Source organism: Aedes albopictus, chromosome 3, assembly GCF_035046485.1.
Source record: "Aedes albopictus strain Foshan chromosome 3, AalbF5, whole genome shotgun sequence".
In the NCBI taxonomy this organism is placed as follows: domain Eukaryota; kingdom Metazoa; phylum Arthropoda; class Insecta; order Diptera; family Culicidae; genus Aedes; species Aedes albopictus.
The window spans coordinates 363,869,870-363,891,271 of NC_085138.1; the positions used below are offsets into that span (position 1 = coordinate 363,869,870).

A 21,402-nucleotide genomic window follows, 5' to 3' on the forward strand; every position below is an offset into this window, starting at 1 on the left:
TTTTAGAAGGAATTTCCTGAGAAATTCCAGGAGGAGTTTCCTGCGGAAATCCAGGAGCAATTTTCTGAGGAATTTCAGGAGAAATTATCTGAGGAATTCCAGGAGGAATTTTCTGAGAAAATCCATAAGGATTTTCCTGAAAAATTTCAAGAGGAATTTTCTGAGAAATTTCAAGAGAAATTTCTTGAGGAACTTCCTGAGAAATGCCAGGAAGAGTTTTCTGTGGATATTTAGGAGGTATTCTCCGAGGAATTCCAGGAGAAATTATCTGCGTAATTCTAGAACGAATTTCTTTAGGAATTCCAGGAGAAATTCTCTGAGAAATTCCAAGAGGAATTATCTGCGGATTTCCAGAAGGAATTGACTGCGTAATTCCAGGAGGTATATCTTGAGGAATTCCCGGAGGAATTTCAAGAGGAATGCCCTGAGGAATTTCAGCAAGAATTGCAAGAGGAATTCCCTGAGGGATTCCAGGAGGAACTTCCTGAGGTGTTCCAGGAGGAATTCCGTGATAAACTCCAGGAGCAATTCCCTGAAGAACTCAAGGAGGACTTCCCTGAGGAAATCCAGGAGGAAGTCCCTAAGGGATTCCAGGAGGAATTCCCTGAGGAATTCCAGGAGGAATTCCCTGAGGAATTCCAGGAGGAATTCCCTAAGGGATTCCAGGAGGAATTCCCTGAGGGATTCCAGGAGGAATTCCCTGAGGGATTCCAGGAGGAATTCCCTGAGGGATTCCAGGAGGAATTCCCTGAGGGATTCAAGGAGGAATTCCCTGAGGGATTCCAGGAGGAATTCCCTGAGGGATTCCAGGAGGAATTCCCTGAGGGATTCAAGGAGGAATTCCCTGAGGGATTCCAGGAGGAATTCCCTAAGGGATTCCAGGAGGAATTCCCTGAGGGATTCCAGGAGGAATTCCCTGAGGGATTCCAGGAGGAATTCCCTGAGGGATTCCAGGAGGAATTCCCTGAGGGATTCCAGGAGGAATTCCCTGAGGGATTCCAGGAGGAATTCCCTGAGGGATTCCAGGAGGAATTCCCTGAGGGATTCCAGGAGGAATTCCCTGAGGGATTCCAGGAGGAATTCCCTGAGGAATTCCAGGAGGAATTCCCTGAGGAATTCCAGGAGGAATTCCCTGAGGAATTCCAGGAGGAATTCCCTGAGGAATTCCAGGAGGAATTCCCTGAGGAATTGCAGGAGGAATTCCCTGAGGAATTCCAGGAGGAATTCCCTAAGGGATTCCAGGAGGAATTCCTTGAGGGATTCCAGGAGGAATTCCCTTAGGGATTCCAGGAGCAATTCTCTGAGGGATTCCAGGAGGGACTCTCTGAAGGATTCCAGGAGGAATTCCCTGAGGAATGCCACGAGGAATTCCCTGAGCAATTCCAGGAAGAATTCCCTGAGGAATGCCAGGAAGAATTCCCTGAGGGTTTCCAGGAGGATTTCGCAGAGGAGTTCCCTGAGAAATTCCAGAAGGAATTCCCTAAGGAGATTCAGGAGAAATTCCCTGACGAATTCCAGGAGGAGTTCCCTGAGAAATTCCAGTGGGAATTTCAGAAGGAATTCCAAGAGGAACTCCCTGAGTGATGCCAGGAGGAATTCCATGAGGAATTACAGGAGGAACTTCCTGAGGAGTTCCAGTAGAAATTCCTTGAGGAAATCCAGGAGGAATTTTCTGAGGAATTCTAGGAGGAATTCTCTGAGGAATTCCAGGAGGAATACCCTGAGGAATACAAGGAGGAATTCGCTGAGGATTTTCGGGAGGAAATCGCTGGGGAGTTCCCTAAGGAATTCCCTGAGGAATTTCTGGAGGAATTCTTTGAGGAATTTCAGGAGGAATTCCCTGAGACATTCCAGGACGAATTCCCTGAGGAATTCCAGGAGAAACTCCGAGAGAAATTCCAGGAGGAATTCCCTGAGGAGTTCCAGGAGGAATTTCAGGGGGAATTCCCTGAGGAATTCCAGGAGGAATTCCCTGATTAATTCCAGGAGGAATTCCCTGAGGTATTCCAGGAGGAATTCCCTGAGGGATTCCTGGAGGAATTTCCTGAGGAATTCCAGGAGGAATTTCCTGAGGAATTCCAAAAGGAATTCCCTATGGATTTCCAAGAGGAATTCCCTAAGGAATTCCAAGAGGAGTTCCCTGAGGAATTCCAAGAGGAATGCCCTGAGGAATTCCAAGAGGAATTCCCTGAGGAATTCCAAGAGGAATTCCCTGAGGAATTCCAAGAGCAATGTAAGGAGGAATTCCCTAAGGAATTCAAAGAGGAATTCCCTGAGGAATTCCAGGAAGAATTCCCTGAGGAACACAAGAAGGAATTCCCTGAGGATTTTCAGGAGGAATTCTCTGAGGAGTTCCAGGAATAATTCCAGGAGGAATTTTAGGGGGCATTCCCTGAGGAATTCCAGGAAGAATTTCCTGAGGAATTCCAAGAGGAATTCCCTAAGGAATTCCAAGAGGAATTTCCTAAGGAATTCCAGGCGGAATTCCCTGAGGAATTCCAAGAGGAATTCCCTGAGGAATTCCAAGAGGAATTCCCTGAGGAATTCCAGGAGGAATTCCCTGAGGAGTTTTAGGAGGAATTTGCTGAGGAATTCCCTGAGGAATTCTCGCAGAAATTCCAGGAGGAATTCCCTGCGGAGTTCCAGGAGGAATTTCCTGAGGAATTGCCTGAAGAATTCCCTGAGGGATTCCAGGAAGAATTTCCTGAGGGATTCCAGGAGGAATTGCCTGAGGAATTCCAGGAAGAATTCCCTGAGGAATACAAGGAGGAATTCCCAGAGGATTATCAGGAGAAATTCTCTGAGGAGTTCCAGGAGATATTCCAGGAGGAATTTTAGGGGGCATTCCCTGAGGAATTCCAGGAGGAATTCCCCGAATAATTCCATGAGGAATTCCCTGAGGAATTCCAGGAAGAATTTCCTGAGGAATTCCAAGAGGAATTCCCTAAGGAATTCCAAGAGGAATTTCCTAAGGAATTCCAGGCGGAATTCCCTGAGGAATTCCTAGAGGAATTCCCTGAGAAATTCCAGGAGGAATTCCCTGAGGACTTTTAGGAGGAATTCGCTGAGGAATTCCCTGAGGAATTCTCTCAGAAATTCCAGGAGGAATTCCCTGCGGAGTTCTAGGAGGAATTCCCTGAGGAATTGCCTGAATAATTCCCTGAGGAATTCCAGGAGGAATTCCCTGAGGGATTCCAGGAGAAATTGCCTGAGGAATTCCAGGAGGAATCCCCTTATGTATTACAAGAGGAATTCCCTCAGGAATTCCAGGAGGAATTTTCTGAGGAATTCCAGGAGGAATTCCCTGAGGAATTCCAGGAGAAATTCCCTGAGTAATTCCATTAGGTATTCCCTGAGGAGCTTTAGGAGGAATTCGCTGAGGAATTTCCTGAGGAATTCTCTCAGAAATTCCAGGAGGAATTCCCTGAGGATTTCCAGGAGGAATTCGCTGAGGAGTTCCAGGAGGAATTCATTTGAAAAAAGAAATAAAAGTTTAGCCCTTTTCATAAGACAGTCTAGAAAATAAATAAATTAAGTCTGCAATGTGGTTTATCAAGGCAAGGTTTTCACACCAAGAAAGTTTCATTGTAATCTGAGAGTATACTGCCAAAATTTGTTCGAGTTTGCACGAAAACTGCCTATTACGAAAAGATCCTGGACGGACTATAGGGGCCTAACTTACAACCAAATCTGCTCAAATGTAATTATGCAAAATTTAGGTTATACTACTACCTTTTGTAGTATATCAAACAGTTGAATCATTAACTTCTTTTTATTTCCTACTTATTTAGTTTGTATTGATCTCCACTTTCTTGAACCAATTCAGCAGTAACAATTCAACGATGTTATTCCACCCTAATCATCATTATCCACGTGGCAGATTAAGTCCATTGTAGTGTGAACAATAGGTGGGTAGTGTGTAGAACGCAGAGTACCACCCGAAACAGCGCCGGTCGGTGGTGGTGACGTGACCACTGACTGACTGCCAGTTGTGGTACACCTCGCTCCTTGTGTTTGGAAAACGCAAGCCAATCCTCAAAAGTAGTGTACTGGAGCACAGTGTTGTTTCGTTGCGGTTGAGTGAGGTCGGCCCAGCCAAAAATGACTGACATGTTGCGAAGATGTGGCTGCTTCCAGCGAACTCGCCGTGGTTCGAGCTTTGAGGATTCCTCGTCCTGCCGGTCGTCGGAAATCGAACGGGGTGGCGAGATGACGCCGCACAGTGGCAGCCTGCTCAAGTTGTTCACTTCCAAGGGCTGGTGCCGCCAGTGGAGGAAAACGGGCCGCGGCATGAGCATGACAAAGATTGAACGGAGTAAGTAGCTTCCTTTTGCTGGGGGTTGTATTTGGTAGGGGGGTAACATTGTGGGAGCACAATGGTCTGGGTAGCTGCTTTTGGCAGTGTGTGGTTTCAGGGGTTGAATGGTTGGGGGTTTCCATAAAGTTTCCAGAGAGCCCAGAAAAGGAGGTTTTAAGAAGCTCCAGGGGCGTTTCAGGGGGTTGTTTCAGAGGATTTGGGGTGCCTTTTCGTTCTGTCAGGTGTTGATGGCGTTTTCATGGGATTACGGGAAATTCAGGGGCATTTCAATAGAATTTAGTGGGTTTCTGGGACGTTTTAAGGTGCTTAAAGGGTAATTCAGGGGATCTTAGAAGCCTTTAAAGAGCGTTACAAGGGTTTGAGGGGCGTTTCACGGCATTCCAGAGTAATTTCGAAGAATTTCAGGGAGTCTCAGGAGCATTTCAAGGGAGTTTCTAGATATATTAGGGGCGTATGATAGCATTTCAGGAGCGTTTCGAGGTATTTCAGGTCAGTTTTTTTTTTTAATTTTTATTAGGCTGACACAAATTTCGATTTTCTCTAATGTCACACCCCCCCCCCCCTCGGAAAATTTTGGCCGGAATTCAACATTTTGAGGGGGACACAAATAAATTATACAATAATTTAAAAATTTTGAACTAAAATTAGAGTTGTCGAGAAAATTTCTTAACAAATCCGATGAGTTTTACAATTTTACCCAATTGTTTGGGTATTTGTTCAACAAATACATTTATTATTTATTATCCACCCCCTTGATAAGTCAACGAGCAAAGTGACAAAAGAAGAAAATGAGATTTGTTCCGGCCTTATTGTGTATTTTAACTAAAGCTAATTCTACACTTATTTCAGGTCAGGGTCGTATCAAGGAGTTTCAAGAACATCTCCAAATCAAATCCCTAAAACCCTCTCGGGCACCATGTAACACACTTGAGACACTCACAAACTCCCTAAGACCTCGCCGTAACGCTTCCGCAACGCCTCTGGATCCACCGGAAATGCTCTGAAACATCCTGAAATGCCTTCAAAATCCCCCCCTAAACCCCCTCGGACCCCATGCAACGCACCTGAGACGCTTCGAAACCCCCAAAAACTCCTCTGTAACGCTTCCGTAACGCCTCTGAATTCCACCGAAAATGCTCTGAAACATCTTGAAATGCCTGCAAAACCTGCCCCCCCCTGAAATCCCCTTGGACCCCATGTAACGCACTTGAGACACTCTGAAACCCCCGAAAACTCCTCCGTAACGCTTCCTTATCCCGCCGAAAATGCTCTGAAACTGCCACTAAAATTCCCTAAAACCCCCTCCGACCCCATGTAACGCACCTGAAACCCTCCGACAACGTCTCCGTAAGGCCTCTGAATCCCGCCAAAAATTCTCTGAAACTTCCTGAAATGCCTTCAAAATCCCTCTAAAATCCCCTCGAACCCAATGTAACGCATCTGAACCCCCAAAAACGCCTTCGAATCCCTCTAATGTTGAATTCGTTTTTGAACCTGCACGGAGAAACGAAAACTCAAACCCAAAATTGAGTTCCTTCTACCCAACTTCGAGGTTACGTGCGGGAAGCCAATTTTGAGTAAATGGAGTCGATGTTGAGGTAAGTAGTTTGCATTTAGGCGTATACGGCCAAAGTACCTAGAGTTGAAGTTCTTTTTACTCAACCGTCAGTTAAAATTACTCAACTTTCGGTACTATGTCACTTACCCAATTTTTGCTTCCCGCATCGAACTCTCAAAGTTGGGTTGTTTTGCTATTCACTCTTTGACAACAATAAAGAGAGCGAATGAAAGAGGATGCAAAAAAGAACTCAAAAGTGAGTTTAAAAATACTTAAATTTGGGTTCTCTTGTTTTTCAGTGTGGGTTGGAACTGGGTCGGTGGAAAATCTGTAAACAAGCAAACGTCAAGCAAATTTCAGCAAACGAACCTGACTCGGGTTGATGTTGCAACTGTGATCTGGTCCAGTTCTAACCCAGGTTGGAACTGAATCAAAAACGAAAACGATATAAGACCTACTTGGACCCCATGTAACGCACGTGAGAATCTCGGAATTCGGGAACGTACCTGTAATAACTCCAAAACCCGTCGAAAATCCACTGAAACTCTCTGCAATGCCTTCGAAAACCCCCTCAGACCCCCGAAAACCCCCCTGAGATCACCTGGTACCCCACGGAAACCCCTTGGGACCCCCTAAAACTACCCTGTGACTTCCTTTTGCTCATCCCTATAAACACCCCTTTTTCGCCGTTGCAATAGTTACAGTCATTATTCTGATGCACATTATTGATTCTGAGTAGCTTTTCCTCTTTTTATGCAGGGCATGAAAATGGTGCATAAATTAAGGTGAATATATAACAGAGCCACACTTTGAATTTTCAAGAAAACAAATCTGAGGAATTAAAAGACGCATTGCGCTGAAAAGTTGATCGATTGATGACCCGCTGGTGGTGATCAATCGATCAACTTTTCAGCGCAAACCAACCCTCGGTTCTTCAGATTTGTGCTTTTGAAAATTCTAAGTGTGGCTTCGTTATATATTCAAAGTGCATAAAAATAACATGCATAAATTGAGGTTTTAGTATAATTTAGGATACAGTCTAGATTCCTACTACACGGCTTCCGTCTACACGGTCGCCTATTACACGGATTCCTATTACACTGCTGTCCGTGTTGTAAGACTCCCAGAGCTTATGGGCTTTCGCCTAATTGGGAGTGTGAGCGAGTATCACAGGCGTAATCCAAGATAGCGCAATATTTTCCTTGGCAAAGTTATAGTACTAGATTAGATCTACCGTACAACGCCTACTAACATCAAATTAGTTGGCAATTTGGCCGCTAGAGGCGCTACGTAGAAGTGGTTGCTCTGTACACTCGCCATCAGAAGCACTCATAAGTTATCACATGCGATATATCAATCTACTTTATTTGGAACAATACTGTCTTCGGCACAGTTGTTCAGTAGGTCAAGAACAATTTGGTGATTCAACAATTAGATGGTGATGTTGCCGATAGGTGGCACTAGTTGTTAAGTAAAGTGTCAAATTCCACTATCTCGGAATCCAGAGCAGATAGAAAAGTATCGTCTTCGGCAAAGTTGTTCAGAAGGTAAAGAACAATCTGGTGATTCAACAATTAGTTGATGATTTTGTCGCTAGGTGGCACTAGTTGTCAACTGAAGGTTCAAACTCCGCTGTCTCGAAATCCAGAGCAGATAGAAAAATGTCGTCTTCGGCAAAGTTCTTCAGGAAGTCAAGAGCAATCTGGTGATTCAGCAATTAGTTGGTATCAGGTATCAGTAGGTCGGCTCCAGAGGCACGTTCTCCTCCATTTGGGAAATTTGTGCCATCGCCATGAACACGAGCCTATTCTTCATATACCTGACGGAGAAGGAAAGGAAAAACGATATGACATGGGAAAAGACAGGTAAGGGAATAGGATCGTCATACTCGCAAAAGCGTACCACAATGGGTTCACATAGCGTCCTGAAAAGGACACTGTAATAACGCATAAAGCGTAAGGAGAGCCTATAGCTGTTTACCACAGCGGGTCAAGAACAACAGAACGTCCTGAAGATTCAGGTTTCTGAAGTCAGTTCCACTTAATAAGTGTTTTCCGAGTACCCGGAAACGCAATTGCGCAAAAACTGGACAGTTAAGGTACCCCGGGGCAAGTGAGAATCGGGGGCAAGTGAGACCTATAGCTAATATTTTTTTTATTATTTATTTTTAAGACTAACACTCTTCATGGAAAAACATAGGTATCATACCTACGGATACTTTGAAAACAAAAAATTTTATTGTTTCAACCATAAAGAGACCATATACGTTATTGTTGTTCATATGTAATTTTCAATTCACTGGGTAAGATTAACGTGCTCTACTACATTTGTCGTTTAAAAATAGATTTGTTATTCTACAAATACTTTTTTGGTTTCAGGATAGTATTTGGAGTTCATGCAAATGATTTCAAGCGAAAAAGCTGTATTTTATTTTTATTTATTACCTTTAGTTTACTGCTCTCACTTGCCCCAGTGCATTTCGCTATCTGGGGCAAGTGGGACCTATGAGAATAAACAAAGACAATTTTATGGGTTCATCTCGCCTTGTCCAACCTAAGATGAAATTACCACGAAAGTCAATAAAAATTGACGCGTTAAGTAATCTACTGTTGAATTATACTTTATTACCTCTATTTAGATGATGAAATTCTTGTTAAAAATGGTAAACCCTTGGGTAAAACAAAAAAAAAATCAAAAGCATGTATTTTTTATGTTTTTTTTTTAATATCTTCCATTTTTTTCACTTAACGCTGCATAATGCATTCCTCTGAGCATTCAGGAACCATCCATAAAAAAATTAAATATGGAAATGACTTTTTCAAAATTCATGATTTAAAAAAAAACATTATTTATTGATCGTAAGATTATGTAAGGGAGAAGATATTACTGATAATCTCGAAACCCCAGATTTACTATTGGAGAGAATCAATAACTATAGAATATAGAGACCAAGTTCCGAAATCTTTTGTCTCTTCACTTTACGGCGCTTTTTGTATAAAAAAAATCAATTTGTTTTGCATGAGTTGCTACAGTTGATTCAATTTCCCCCAGCGATTTTTATTTGTTACGTAATTTATGCATGATACCATAAACCTCTTCTTATTTTTAATCTCTGAACATAGTCATTCATATAAGAGATTTATGATTTATGTTACCTTGTTTGTTGCAACTTATATTAAGCCCTTTGAACAAAAACTCTGAATATGTCCCACTTGCCCCGTGAAACGCAGTTAATGAAGATCTGATACACTTTTCATTATATGCATAATATATGGAATGTAAAAATTTTGAAACAGTTTTAGTGCACGTTAATAAGTACAAATATACCAACAACGTCTTTTGGGTCCATTGGAATTATTAAAGAATTTGTGTTCTGAAACTTTTGGCATGACAAAACCAAATTAGCATTTTTTTTAGGTCCCACTTGCCCCGGGGTACCTTACATATTAAATGATACGAATTTCCATAATCGGATTCACAGCTATCACAGGCAAATGAATCAGCTTACTGAATATTCGCCATGTGATATACTGAGTCGGCAGTGGCCAGTCAATGCTTTGACCAGCATGTTGAAATTCTGCTTTGACAGATTTGTTAGATACTTCGCCACCCCTAGAGATGGCTCAGTACAATACAATTTTGTTTGACGACATGACTCCAAACTATTCCAGTATTGTATTGTTTGTGGAAGCCCAGGTGTCAATCTGAAGCTTTACCCAACATTTGGATACCGGAATAGCTGGCTCAGGGCCAATGAAGTCATGTGATGCTCCAGTGCGAGCTATCTCATCAGCCAATTCATTTCCAGCGATGACAGAATGGCCAGGTACCCGTACAAGGTGAACAGCGTTTGCTGAATTCAACTCCTCGATTTGAGCTCGACAAGCGATAACTATCTTCGACCTGGAGTTTGCCTAAGCAAGTGCTTTAATAGCAGCCTGGCTATCTGAACAGAAGTATATTACCTTGCCCATTACGTGCTGATTGCACCCCGCACATAAGGCGAAACTGGAAGCATTTCCTCATTTTTTTGGTTTTTGATTTTTTATTAAATAACGACACAATATTTTCAAAATCGGTTTTCGTGCACATGTGGAGTATGGATCAAGGTCTCTTGTGAATTTTTTTGAGGTGGAAAATGTTTTCCATTTTTGCAGAAACCATATTTTTGTGAAATTTTGTTCAAAAATGGTTTCTGCAAAAACGAAAAACATTTTCCACCTCAAAAAAATTCACAAGAAACCTTGATCCATACTTCACATGTGCACGAAAACCGATTTTGAAAATATTGCTTCGTTATTTAATAAAAAATCAAAAACAAAAAGTGAGGAAATGCTTCCAGTTTCGCCATAAGAGCAAAGATTTCGACCTGAAAGTGTCTACCAAGTGAATAAGACTAATGCAGCCTTAGCTCACAAGAATAAACACCAGCACCTGCTCGACCTTCAAGAAGAGAGCCATCAGTGTAACATACGATGCCGTCTGAAATACTTCTCTCCAGATAACCAGATGTCCACTCTTCCCGGGAAGGGAATTTCGTGGAAAATGTCCTAGGGAATCGCGCCACTTGGGCGGTGGTTCTATATTCGTCTGTTTTCCACTATAACTCAGTCAAATTTGAACCGATTGGCACAACTTTTGGAATGTGGTGAGATAGGTATAGTATCTACCCGTGTACAACATTTCAAGTCAATTGGTTCAAAATTGACTGAGTTATAGTGGTAAACAGACGAATATAGAACCACTGCCCAAGTGGCGCGATACCCTATATGGAAAATTACAAGCAATTGTAAGATCACTTGGAGCAAGGACAACTTTGTCTCAATTCACCAAAAGTGGAAACAACGAGGTGTGTGTTGAACTGCGGTTCACAGGAGTTTCCTCTAGTAAACCGAGTACCCATAGACGGTAAGTGCAAGAAAGTGCTTCTTGTTTGAGATGGATGTGTAGTGGGCAGAGATGGCATTTCACCGTAGCGATTCACTGCGGCGTCAGTTTATCGACCACACTGGGGATAGGGACATTTTTCACCACACCAAGAAGCCAGTTTCTCTTGTTTTGGGTGGTAGGTAGACCAAGCGCTAGTGCGTGCTCTTGCTCGTCCGCCTTGGATCGAGTGTGGCTCACTCTTTCGCGCGCATCGCTCTCCGGCGCTCTCCCGTGTTTTCACCCAGCAGTCACCGAATTATCACCATAGTGTCGCCGGGGCGAGAACTCTCCGGTGTTTCACGGCAGCGCGCACTCTGGCGCAAAAACCTCACTGGAGCGCGCGCCCGGGTGATTTTTTACACTTTCACCGAAGAGAATTTTAAATCGCTCTCGCCGCACCGTTGTGTGACCTAGTGCTCAGGGAGCTAAGAGATTTATTTCTACCCACCAAGCTTGCGCGCATCCGAATCGCAGTGGTGGATCCACATATAAGAGAAGAGCTCCTGTTCAGATGCACAGCGTGAGTGGTGTATTTTCTATTTCTCTTTCCCACACTGAGGATATGGACATCTCTGGTAGTGGGGCAACGTCAAAGAGAACTTCGAGCGCTGCAGTAGGAGTTGAAGAGAACGCTTCAGACATCGCCATTAGGTACATCCTTTGGAGATGGCTTAATTTTGATTGGACCGTTTTCACTTCGCCCTTTTGCCACCACACAAGACATCCATACGCCAATATTGGACGAACAACAGTTGTGTAAATCCATTTGATATACTTGGGTTTAAGATCCCAAGTTGTACCAAAGGTTCGCCGGCATTGCCCGAAGGCCATACAAGCTTTCTTGATTCTAAACTCAACATAAGGTGTCCAGGAAAGCTTGGAATCAAGAATGACTCCAACGTACTTTACATATTCAGTCACATTGATTTCAGAATTAAAGAAACGTAAAGGTCGAACACCATTGCGGTTTCGCTTTTCCGTGATAAGAACAATAGATGTTTTACTTGGATTTACCGAAAGGCCATATTGGCGACACCAACCCTCAACTACCTGAAGAGCGTTTTGCATCAGGTCGAAAAGGGTGCTGATGCACATACCGACTAACAATGTTAGGTAGTCGTCGGCAAAACCATAAGTAGGAAAACCTCTATTATTGAGTTGCCTCAATAGCGTATCTGCTACGAGATTCCACAAAAGTGGTGATATGACTCTCCCTTGGGGGCATCCAAACACTCAATTTCCTAATCGCCGCTTGACGCAATGTCGAGAAGAGATGTCGGTTTTTCAGCATTTGGTGAATCCAATTGGAAATCATAGGTGATATGCCATGACCCCGTGCGGCTTCCAATATGGCATCGAAAGGCACGTTGTCAAAGGCACCCTCGATATCTAAGAAAAAACCCTAGCAGGATTGCTTTTGAGCGAATGCTTTCTCGATATCGTAAACAACTTTGTGTAAAAGAGTCACAGTGGACTTTCCAGATTGGTAAGCATGTTGGTTCACATGAAGAGGCACATTGGCCAGATGAACATCACGGATGTGATGATCGACAATGCGTTCTAAGCATTTCAGAAGAAAAGAGGTCAAACTGATAGGTCTGAAATTCTTTGCTTCTTCATACGACGCGCGACCCACTTTCGGAATAAACTTTACAATAATATCCCACCAGGATTTGGGAGTATACCCTGTAGCAAAACTGCAAACAAGTATTTTTTCAAAACTTGTTTGAAATGATCAAATCCCTTCTGAAGCAAAATAGGATAAATCCCATCTGCCCCAGGAGATTTGAAAGGAGCAAAGCTATTAAGTGCCCATTTAATCGATTCTAAAGTTATGATACTCCGAGCCGAAGCTAAAGAATCATAGCTACAAGAAAAGACATCAGGTTCATCCGAAGATGTAATATTCATACATCCGGGGAAGTGTGTACTGAATAAACATTCCAAAACTTCCTCATCAGAGGAAGTGAAATCACCATATGGCAAACGAAGTTCGTTCACTTGAAAATCCTTAAATTTCGCAAGGATTTTGTTCAATCGACTGGCTTCACTCAGACTGGAAATATTTGTACAAAGGTTTTTCCAGCCGGATCGTTCAGCAGACCGAAGAGCTTTCTGGTAGGCCTTGCCAGCCGACCTGAAAGCCTCCGATCCAGCCGAACGTCGTCTGTTCCAACTCTTTCTACATTGTTTCCTGAGCTTCGCCAGATCAGAATTCATCCAAGGGGTTCCTCTTGTGGTTTTCACAGACCGCAGAGGGCAAGCTTCTTCAAAAGCTTTCATGATGTATCAACGGCATCATCTAAATCACTTGGAGTGTCAATTGATGGTGAGTATCCATGAAATTTGGCTGCAACCAAATCGGTAAAGAGATCCCAGTTGGTTGACCGGGATTCCTGAAACGCAAAGTTTGCGAAGTAACATTCACATGTTCAAACAAGATGTAGCGATGGTCAGATAAAGATTCTTCATCTGACACATGCCAATCGGTCAGCTCGTGACTAGTTCTGCTAGAGCAAAGCGTTATGTCTAACACTTCCTCTCTACCAGATACCATGAAGGTTGGGCGGTTGCCTATGTTAAGTAATCCAATATATGTACTACTAGTATTCCACCAAACTGGAGCCTCTCAAATTGATGTCTGAGCTGCCCCAGATTATATGGTGAGCATTAGCATCACTACCAACAATTAGCGGAAGGCCTTTTGAAGTGCAGTATGCAATGACTTGCTTGAAAGCATCCGTAGAGGATGGTTCATCATGCGGTAAATAAACCGAACAATAAACGTATTTCCTGTTGAGGTTTCCAACAGATACATCAATTATGATAGCACATACATCTCTGGTAGTTAGTTCAGAGATGAGTGTAGCAACGATTGCGTTGTTGACAAGCACACATGCTTGACGCATGACACGTGAGTTTGCCATTTCATTTTTACTGAAAGTATCCAACACCAGATTCACAAGGTGTCCTAGATAGAAATTCCCCTTACGAAAGTAAGGTTCTTGGACTAACGCCACTTGGGCTGTACCATTTTGCATAAGTCTACAAAGATTGATCGTTGCTGTTCTTTTGTTCTGAAGATTGATCTGAGCTATCCTAACCGTAGCCACTACCCAAACTAGGCAAGATTAAACTCTTAACAATCACAGCACAAAAAAGAACAGCAACAATAAAGCCAGATCGGTATCCATTCGAGTGCGCCAAAGGCGAGGATTCACGGAATACACTGTGTAAAAAGCATAATGCGAAACCATATAGGTGAAAATTTAAACTAATTTATAACATCTTCATAATCCCGCCCTTATTCAGCTTCAAGTATGAGTTGAAGAAGGGCAGCTGTTTGTCTCGGAGAAACACAAGGTCCACCGCGATATTGCTCCGGTTAGCACAGTAAGGGCAAATACTGTGGAAGGTGACCTGGTACTCCACAGGCTTCGTTTGCGATTAGGTTTTTATAAGACCCTCTAACCATTCATGCTCAGACACGGTAAGCATGAATTAGGGGTCACCTGATTAGTGGACTCCTACCACTGGAACAGGCCGTAGTGCTATTCTTAGCCAGTTAAACTAACCGCTACCGACACGATCTAGGCTGATCGGGAAAAGAAGTTAATATTGGTGATCAACTTCATACGGGTCGGAAAAGCCCAAAAACAATTTGGTGATTTAACAAATAGTTGGTGATTTTGCCGCTAGGTGGTGCTAGTTTTATTTTTATTCTTCAATCACTTAACTAATTTACAGCTCTATTATCCACTAGGGCACTGCGTGAGCGATTCCAATTGGAAGCTGTACATACACTTTGTACAGCTTCTAAATGTATTCTATTTCTAATTGTACTACATCGAACTGGTTTCTGTTGCGCTGCTTTCACTCTCTACCTTATCATGGTAGAATGATGAGCTCGAGGATGTGTGGCTGTTGGTTGTCCTGTTTCCAGTCCGATTGGGAGTCCATTATGGGTTGCCATTCGCCGATGTCCAAGTATCCGGGTTCATTTGAGCCATGGGCTCAGAAGAGGGTCAGTGTCAGCTGCTCTCGGGGGGAAAGAGCAACTGACGAAAATGCCGGGGCTGGGTTCGAACCCATGACCATCTGCTTACGAAGCGAATGTGTAGCCACTACGCCACGGGCCCCGGCATTGTGGTGCTAGTTGTCAAGTAAAGTTTCAAACTTCTCTATCTGGTGATATTATCAACCCAAACCACTAAATATTTTCACTCGGTAAGCCTAGTTACATAAATGTAAGACTCGTGCTTTAAAAATCTTCAATTTGAAACTTTCAATTTTATTAAAATGGAATTTATTCCATTTCAATAAAAAAAAACTTCAGCCAAAGTAATTAAAGAAGCTCAAGTAATTGAAACTCTTTCAGAGATCAAGCATTCACTTAATTAGTCATTATCCGCTCTCTGGCCATTATCCTCTTGCCCCCGCATCAAACCATGACCAAACGCAATAATCAGCCAAGATTATTACCATCGCACCATGTTTATCTTTTGGGATCCCATTCCATTGGTCGCGCAGCGCATCCTTTCTGCCCTTAAACCGACATCCGATCGAGAACGAAATTCACGCAACGACCATCTTGAGCGAGATGAATCGTTTCTCGGAGCATTCTTCCGGACGACCAACTGCCTTCCATACCACCACCATATTGACGTTCCACACTGGTTCCGTGATTTATGGGAATCGATTTTCATCTTGGACACAGCGACATTGGAAAAGCTGGGGGGGGTGGGGGGGCAAGACCAGGGCGGGAGGACCCGGGTTGCCGGCAGCAGTTCGGTGGGTCATAAAAATAAATAAGCGAACATTACGAACGGAACGGTTTCATTCATTGTGAAATAGGAGCCGCTGCTGGCTGGTGCTGTCGAGACGTAACGGGGTAAGTTATGGAAGATGCTCCACTGGGCTGGGTAATCGGCGGCGCGGCGCGGTGACTGCCAGTTCAAGCCTAGGAAAAGGAATTGCCCATATTGGATTGGATGCGGAGGTTGGTCGTAATTTTGCGTGAAATGTGAGCGGGCTGCTGGGAAAGTTATTGCGATGGTTTGCGAAGGGAAAGATTAGAACAAGGATACATATCATGAGGAGTATAGATGATTTCTGAACGCACAAGAATCAATTTTTATACAGGAATGTAGTAGCTTTAGCATATTATTATCAGAGAGTTAGATAACGAAGTAGTTACTTCAAAGGCTTAAAACAGTGTACGCTTCTGTAAACTTTAAAGATTTACAAAAAAAAACATGCAAATAAAGTGCCTATCTTTTTCCTTGCTTTGAGCTAAAAGCCACTTTTTTCTTATAAGGGTTTCGGCAAAACTTTTTAACTTTTCATACATACAGCTGTATTGTCCACTAGGGCACTACGATTAGTACAAATAAAATAGATAATTGCACTTACACTTTGTCCTGCTGTTGAATATATTTATTTCTACTAAATCGAACTAGGGTAAGTGTTCCAAATATGGTTATATTTAGTACCAATTATTCGCCATAGTTGATTTTCACTCTTTGACGATGTAAATCAACAAGAAACTTTTTGTGAACAACAGATCACGTTCACAAAAGGTGGTTGCACCCTTTTTCGCCATAGTGTACCAGTTATGGAGTGGAGTACCATAAGGAATGCATGCAAATAGTGCGAAAAGGAACCGAAGTTAAAAAAATATAACCATAAACGGTAGAGTGTTCTTTTTATTGGCACACGCTGAAATAAATACTAAAAGTAGTTCTGGCTCCGGTTCTATATTTTTCCTGTAAGGTATGGAAACTAAGCTATTATTTAACATATTGATGACATTCGTTAGCCTTCTGGTTATTTTTGTACAAAAAGTTTTCCTTAGGTAGTGCCATAATTGGTACAAGCTCCCTAGTTGCTTTTGTGTTGCATTAACTTTCTATTCTGTCGTGATCAGTGAAAAGAGTAGTATTGTCAGACAAAAGAGACACAAAACAAACAACAAAGACGGTGCGGCGATTATTGCAGACTACATCCCAAATTGGACTATCACACTTTTTATGGCACGCCTAAAAAGTGTGATAAAGGTGCACATTTGTCTTGGATCGTCTCGACGTCTTCGGGGCACTTATTCCTCCATTTACAAGGAATTCAATTCGATCCGACGACCTCAATTCGATCCGACGTATCCCCGCGCTGTAATCATACTTTGAAGGTGTGTGCACACTATTGTGTCTGTTCATTTTAGGGTGTATTCAGCAATACTTATTATCCCAACTGGTAACAGATAATGACATGATCTGGAAAATTTTTGTTGCAGAATAAACGGAAGCTGAATTTGTTGAGCCTTCGGGCCGCTGAATCCAAATCCGGGCTCAGATTTGCTCCAACACGTCAAAATTTTGAGCTATACCTCCATTTATAGGGCAAAAAATGAGATATTGGGCTTTTTTGACTGCAAGCCAAAGCTTGTAGATTTTTTTAAGTAATCAAAAGGTAAATTGGGGTCAATTGACATCTAAATTAACGACTCATGCAAAATATTTCGTTTACCAAATCAAATTTAATAGATTTAAGCATTTTATGTTAGTATGTAAACTTGCATGCAACTTTTGGAGGGTGACTTGTATGGGAAATATCGCACCTAACATAAATCGCTAAAAACTATCAAATTCGATTTGGTTAAACGGAATATATTGCATGAGCCGTTAATTTAGATGTTAATTGACCAATTTACCTTTTGTTTGTTAAAAAAAAATATTTCCATGCTTTAATGGCTTGCAGTCAAAAAAGCCGAAAATCGCATGTTTTGCCCAATAAATTGATGTATAGCTCAAAATTGTGACGTGGTGGAGCAAATCTGAGCCCGGATTCGGATTCAACGGCCCAAAATCTGTCCGAGACACATAAGTTTGCTCTTGAGACAGACCGAAAGTTAACTTTTGTTACGCTGTGTTATCTACCCAAAATCGAAACTTCTCAATGATACATCAACATCAGCGTTGCAGTGTTTCCCGACCCGAAGTTACCTCTCGAAAATCACAATGCAGGACTTAAAAATCTTCAAACTTGTGTCGCACGATCTTCATCCTATTCAGGCCAAACATTTCTATAGGTCCTTAGTGCAGATGAGAGGCTCTCTCTAGGTCTCCTCTCTTTCGATTATAACGTGCTTGCATTTATAAATTTTGATTTACTTTCCGCGTCGGAAGGTAGATTAAACAATCCTTTTCCGATCTACACCTCACAATTTGTCAAAATGTCCACTGTGACATCGTAATAATTCAAAGAGAATCGGCTCTTTTGCAGATTCTATTTATTTATTGACTACGTCTTCAGTATACGCTGTACAGACTGTGTAAACTAAGCCTGCCATTACACACATTACAAATCTGCTGTAGTCCGGTAGTTATAATGTGTTCGGCAAATGCAAGCTCCTGCTCACTAGAAGCATTTGACGGAAGGAAAGAATCAACATTTTCATCATGGGACCAAATCAGACGTGGCAGATTGTAATCCCCAACAACCACCACAGAATCGACGGACGCTGCCTTGTTGAGAATTTGTTCCACGCAATCGGAGTGTGCGACAAATTTTCCAGGGTCACTATTGGGTCTCAAATAGATACCACAAACGAAAATATATTTGGTTGCAGAGGATATCTTCATAACGATTTGTTCAAGCACATCGGATCGGTCAAGCTGGACTGCAGCACTAGCAACGGACTTCTTAACAGCAATAAGTACTCCACCTTCGTTCCGTACATGGCTCGTTGTACTATTTCGGTCACAGCGATAAATGGTGTAGTTCAATGATAACTCTACTTTTTGGACGTCGCTGTTAAGCCACGTTTCGGTCAGCACGATGACGTCATAGTCGCAAGAGGAGGTCCGTGAAAAAAAAATCGTTGGTTGTGGTACGCATCCCACCGACGTTTTGATAGTAGATAATAAACGGGATTGATTCTCTTATCGATGGCGGCAAAACGGTGGGCTGTGACGAGAGGGTGTGATGAGATGGCGATAAGCAGCGCACGGAACATGCATTGGGTGCATTGGGATGGCTCTGAGTGGCAGAAAAATCCAGCGATTCTTCAGGAGTTAACGTTGGAGATTGGAGGGTGCTCTCGGAGTCTCGGTTAGGACGATGGGGTTGGGTGTCGCCACTTCTGGTCTCCAAAAAAACTGCTTCTTGCTCCCAGCATTTTCAAATTCGTGGAAGCGTATTCCACGAGGCCACGTTTCGGGTGCTAGTGCAAGAGGCTTCAGCTCAACTGGTATTCCAATCTTGTACGATACGAAGGTGAGCGTTCCCGGATAGAGGAAAAGAGCTAAATAATAGCATATTTTGATATGGAGATTAAAAAGTGATATTGGTTTGATTGATATAAGAGATAAAAGATCTAAAAATAATATCACAAAGAAACTCCTGGAACACCATCATCATATCATATTTAGATTTTGTAAGATCTAACCAATGGCAGCGAGCTATTCGTTTGGTCTTGAAATATCAAATTTTGATATTGTTCAGATGTTCCAGGAACATTTTTTAGATATTATTTTCAGATCTTTTATCTCTTATATCAATCAAAGCAATATCACGTTTTGATCGTCAGTATTTCACCTCTACCCGGGTTCTGATGTCTTTCCCACGTGGTACAAGTTTTACCACCTGTGGATTCGTAGTCTGCAATTTGGACTCTATCAGTTCACGAACTTTGTCTTCCGGAACATCCGGCAGAATACTCGACCAGTACAACCAGAATTTGGCGGTATGCGGAGCAACAGTGTCAGGGACAACAAAATCCTCGACCGCTGAACTAGTACCGACAGAGCACATTAATTTAGCCGGACCATGAGAAGCAATGTCGTCCTCCCCTTCGTTCTCCCGTGAACGCTCAGCTCTACCAGAAGGTGAAACGATGATTCCGGACGACGAATGTGTAACCGGTTGGTTCCAATTCAAAGATTTTCGTTTGTATGAGTGATTCTTTATGTAGAAAATTCACGTTTTTAATATACAGGGTGTTTGTTTCCGGACTTTAAATAATTTGGGGGCAGATAGGTCTTAATGAGACATGAAAAAGTGCCCAAGGAACATGGGGTCGCAAATCACTGCTAAGTGAGTTATTCAAAATTCTATGATTATTAACATTCAAAATTTCAAAAAATTGTATCTCAGCTATCTTTGATCAAAATCTCAATCTTTTTGCATGAATTGAAAGCGTAAACCATTGTGCTGTTATGCTTCTTGGACAAAAACTCAATCTAAAGTGATTAACATGCTTAAATTTTGGAAAGTTTGCGGCAAAAGCAGAAAAAAATGCTCTTTTTTTAGGTATTTTTGTTGTTTTTTAATAAAAACACGTAGTAAAGTAGAAAAGTGATATTCTACAAAAGATTGTTTATGTTATTTTCTACCAAACTCTCTTTGGGACCAACATTGAATTTTTTGTAGTTTGGCCACAATAATTAATTCAAAGTTAGGTAAGAAACTCATCGAATTGCGAAAAACATCGCCCCGATTTCATTGAACCGTGCTTTGGCAGCACTTCCCGTTCGTGTGCTTGCTGTTTACTCTCCCACCAGCAGGCAAGCGAAACTATTGCAACGCACATGAATAGCCAAACATTGCCACACAACCAACCAACTGGTCCTGATTGGTGTTATGTTTGGTCGTGCATAACAAACATTGCACTAATCTGGGCGAGTTGGTCGTTCGGGTGGAGAGCCGGAGAAGTTTGTAGCCATGACCATGCCTCTGTTATTGTTGATGTGGGGAATGCGCACAGTTCAAAGCGGCGCATCGAATTTCCGCTATGGCGGAAAGCAATGCGGAGGTTGCGTGCGAAAGGACGCGCGCAAGATTTTTAAAACATTGCTATGCTAGTAGCGATACCAATGTTGGTCGCGGAGAGCAAGGCGAGCTGCGTGGTTTTTAAAATCCTCTGCCGAGTTGGGTTTCCTTGCACTCGCAGTCGAACTGCGGTGCTATTCAGATGGGGTGGGGTTATGCTGACGAAGTCAGATATTATTTTATTGATTTTAAATAAGTAATTTAATGAATAATTCCATAATTAATGTGTGTTAATTTATTGGTGTTGTATAATTACAGCTAATTTGCTAAATAAGCTGTGATTATTCTTTTTTCTGGCATTACATACCATCGGGTATACAGTCTGTTCTGTACTATTTAAGGTATGAATGGGAGATATTAAGGTGGATTATTGCGAGAAGTTGGGGGTTTTAAATAAATGTTCGGTAATTTAAGATAATATTGGGGAGCATTCTGAGGGAAGTCGGTTCCTCCCAATAAGTGTTTGGTAATTTTAGGTGATATTAGGGGGCATTCTGAGGGAAGTCGGTTCCTCCCAATAAGTGTTTGGTAATTTTAGGTGATATTAGGGGGCATTCTGAGGGAAGTTGGTTCCTCCCAATAAGTGTTTGGTAATTTTAGGTGATATTAGGGGGCATTCTGAGGGAAGTTGGTTCCTCCCAATAAGTGTTTGGTAATTTTAGGTGATATTGGAGGGCATTCTGAGGGAAGTTGGTTCCTCCCAATAAGTGTTTGGTAATTTTAGGTGATATTAGGGGGCATTCTGAGGGAAGTCGGTTCCTCCCAATAAGTG

General features: G+C 42.3%; 1 protein-coding gene across 10 annotated transcripts in view; it reads left to right on the forward strand.

The window, feature by feature from the left end:
* The window catches only part of LOC109428850 (serine/threonine-protein phosphatase rdgC), a 264,380-nt gene that overhangs the window by 104,011 nt on the left and 138,967 nt on the right, over window positions 1-21,402 (forward strand). For 6 of the 10 annotated variants that reach the window (XM_062855472.1, XM_062855475.1, XM_062855476.1 and 3 more), the window contains exon 2: window positions 3,827-4,315. In XM_062855472.1, the coding sequence (XP_062711456.1) occupies window positions 4,102-4,315 (214 nt within the window). In that variant the 5' untranslated portion in view covers window positions 3,827-4,101. The remainder of the gene's footprint in view (window positions 1-3,826; window positions 4,316-21,402) is intronic. The other 4 variants (XM_062855473.1, XM_062855474.1, XM_062855470.1 and 1 more) reach the window with 1 other exon arrangement.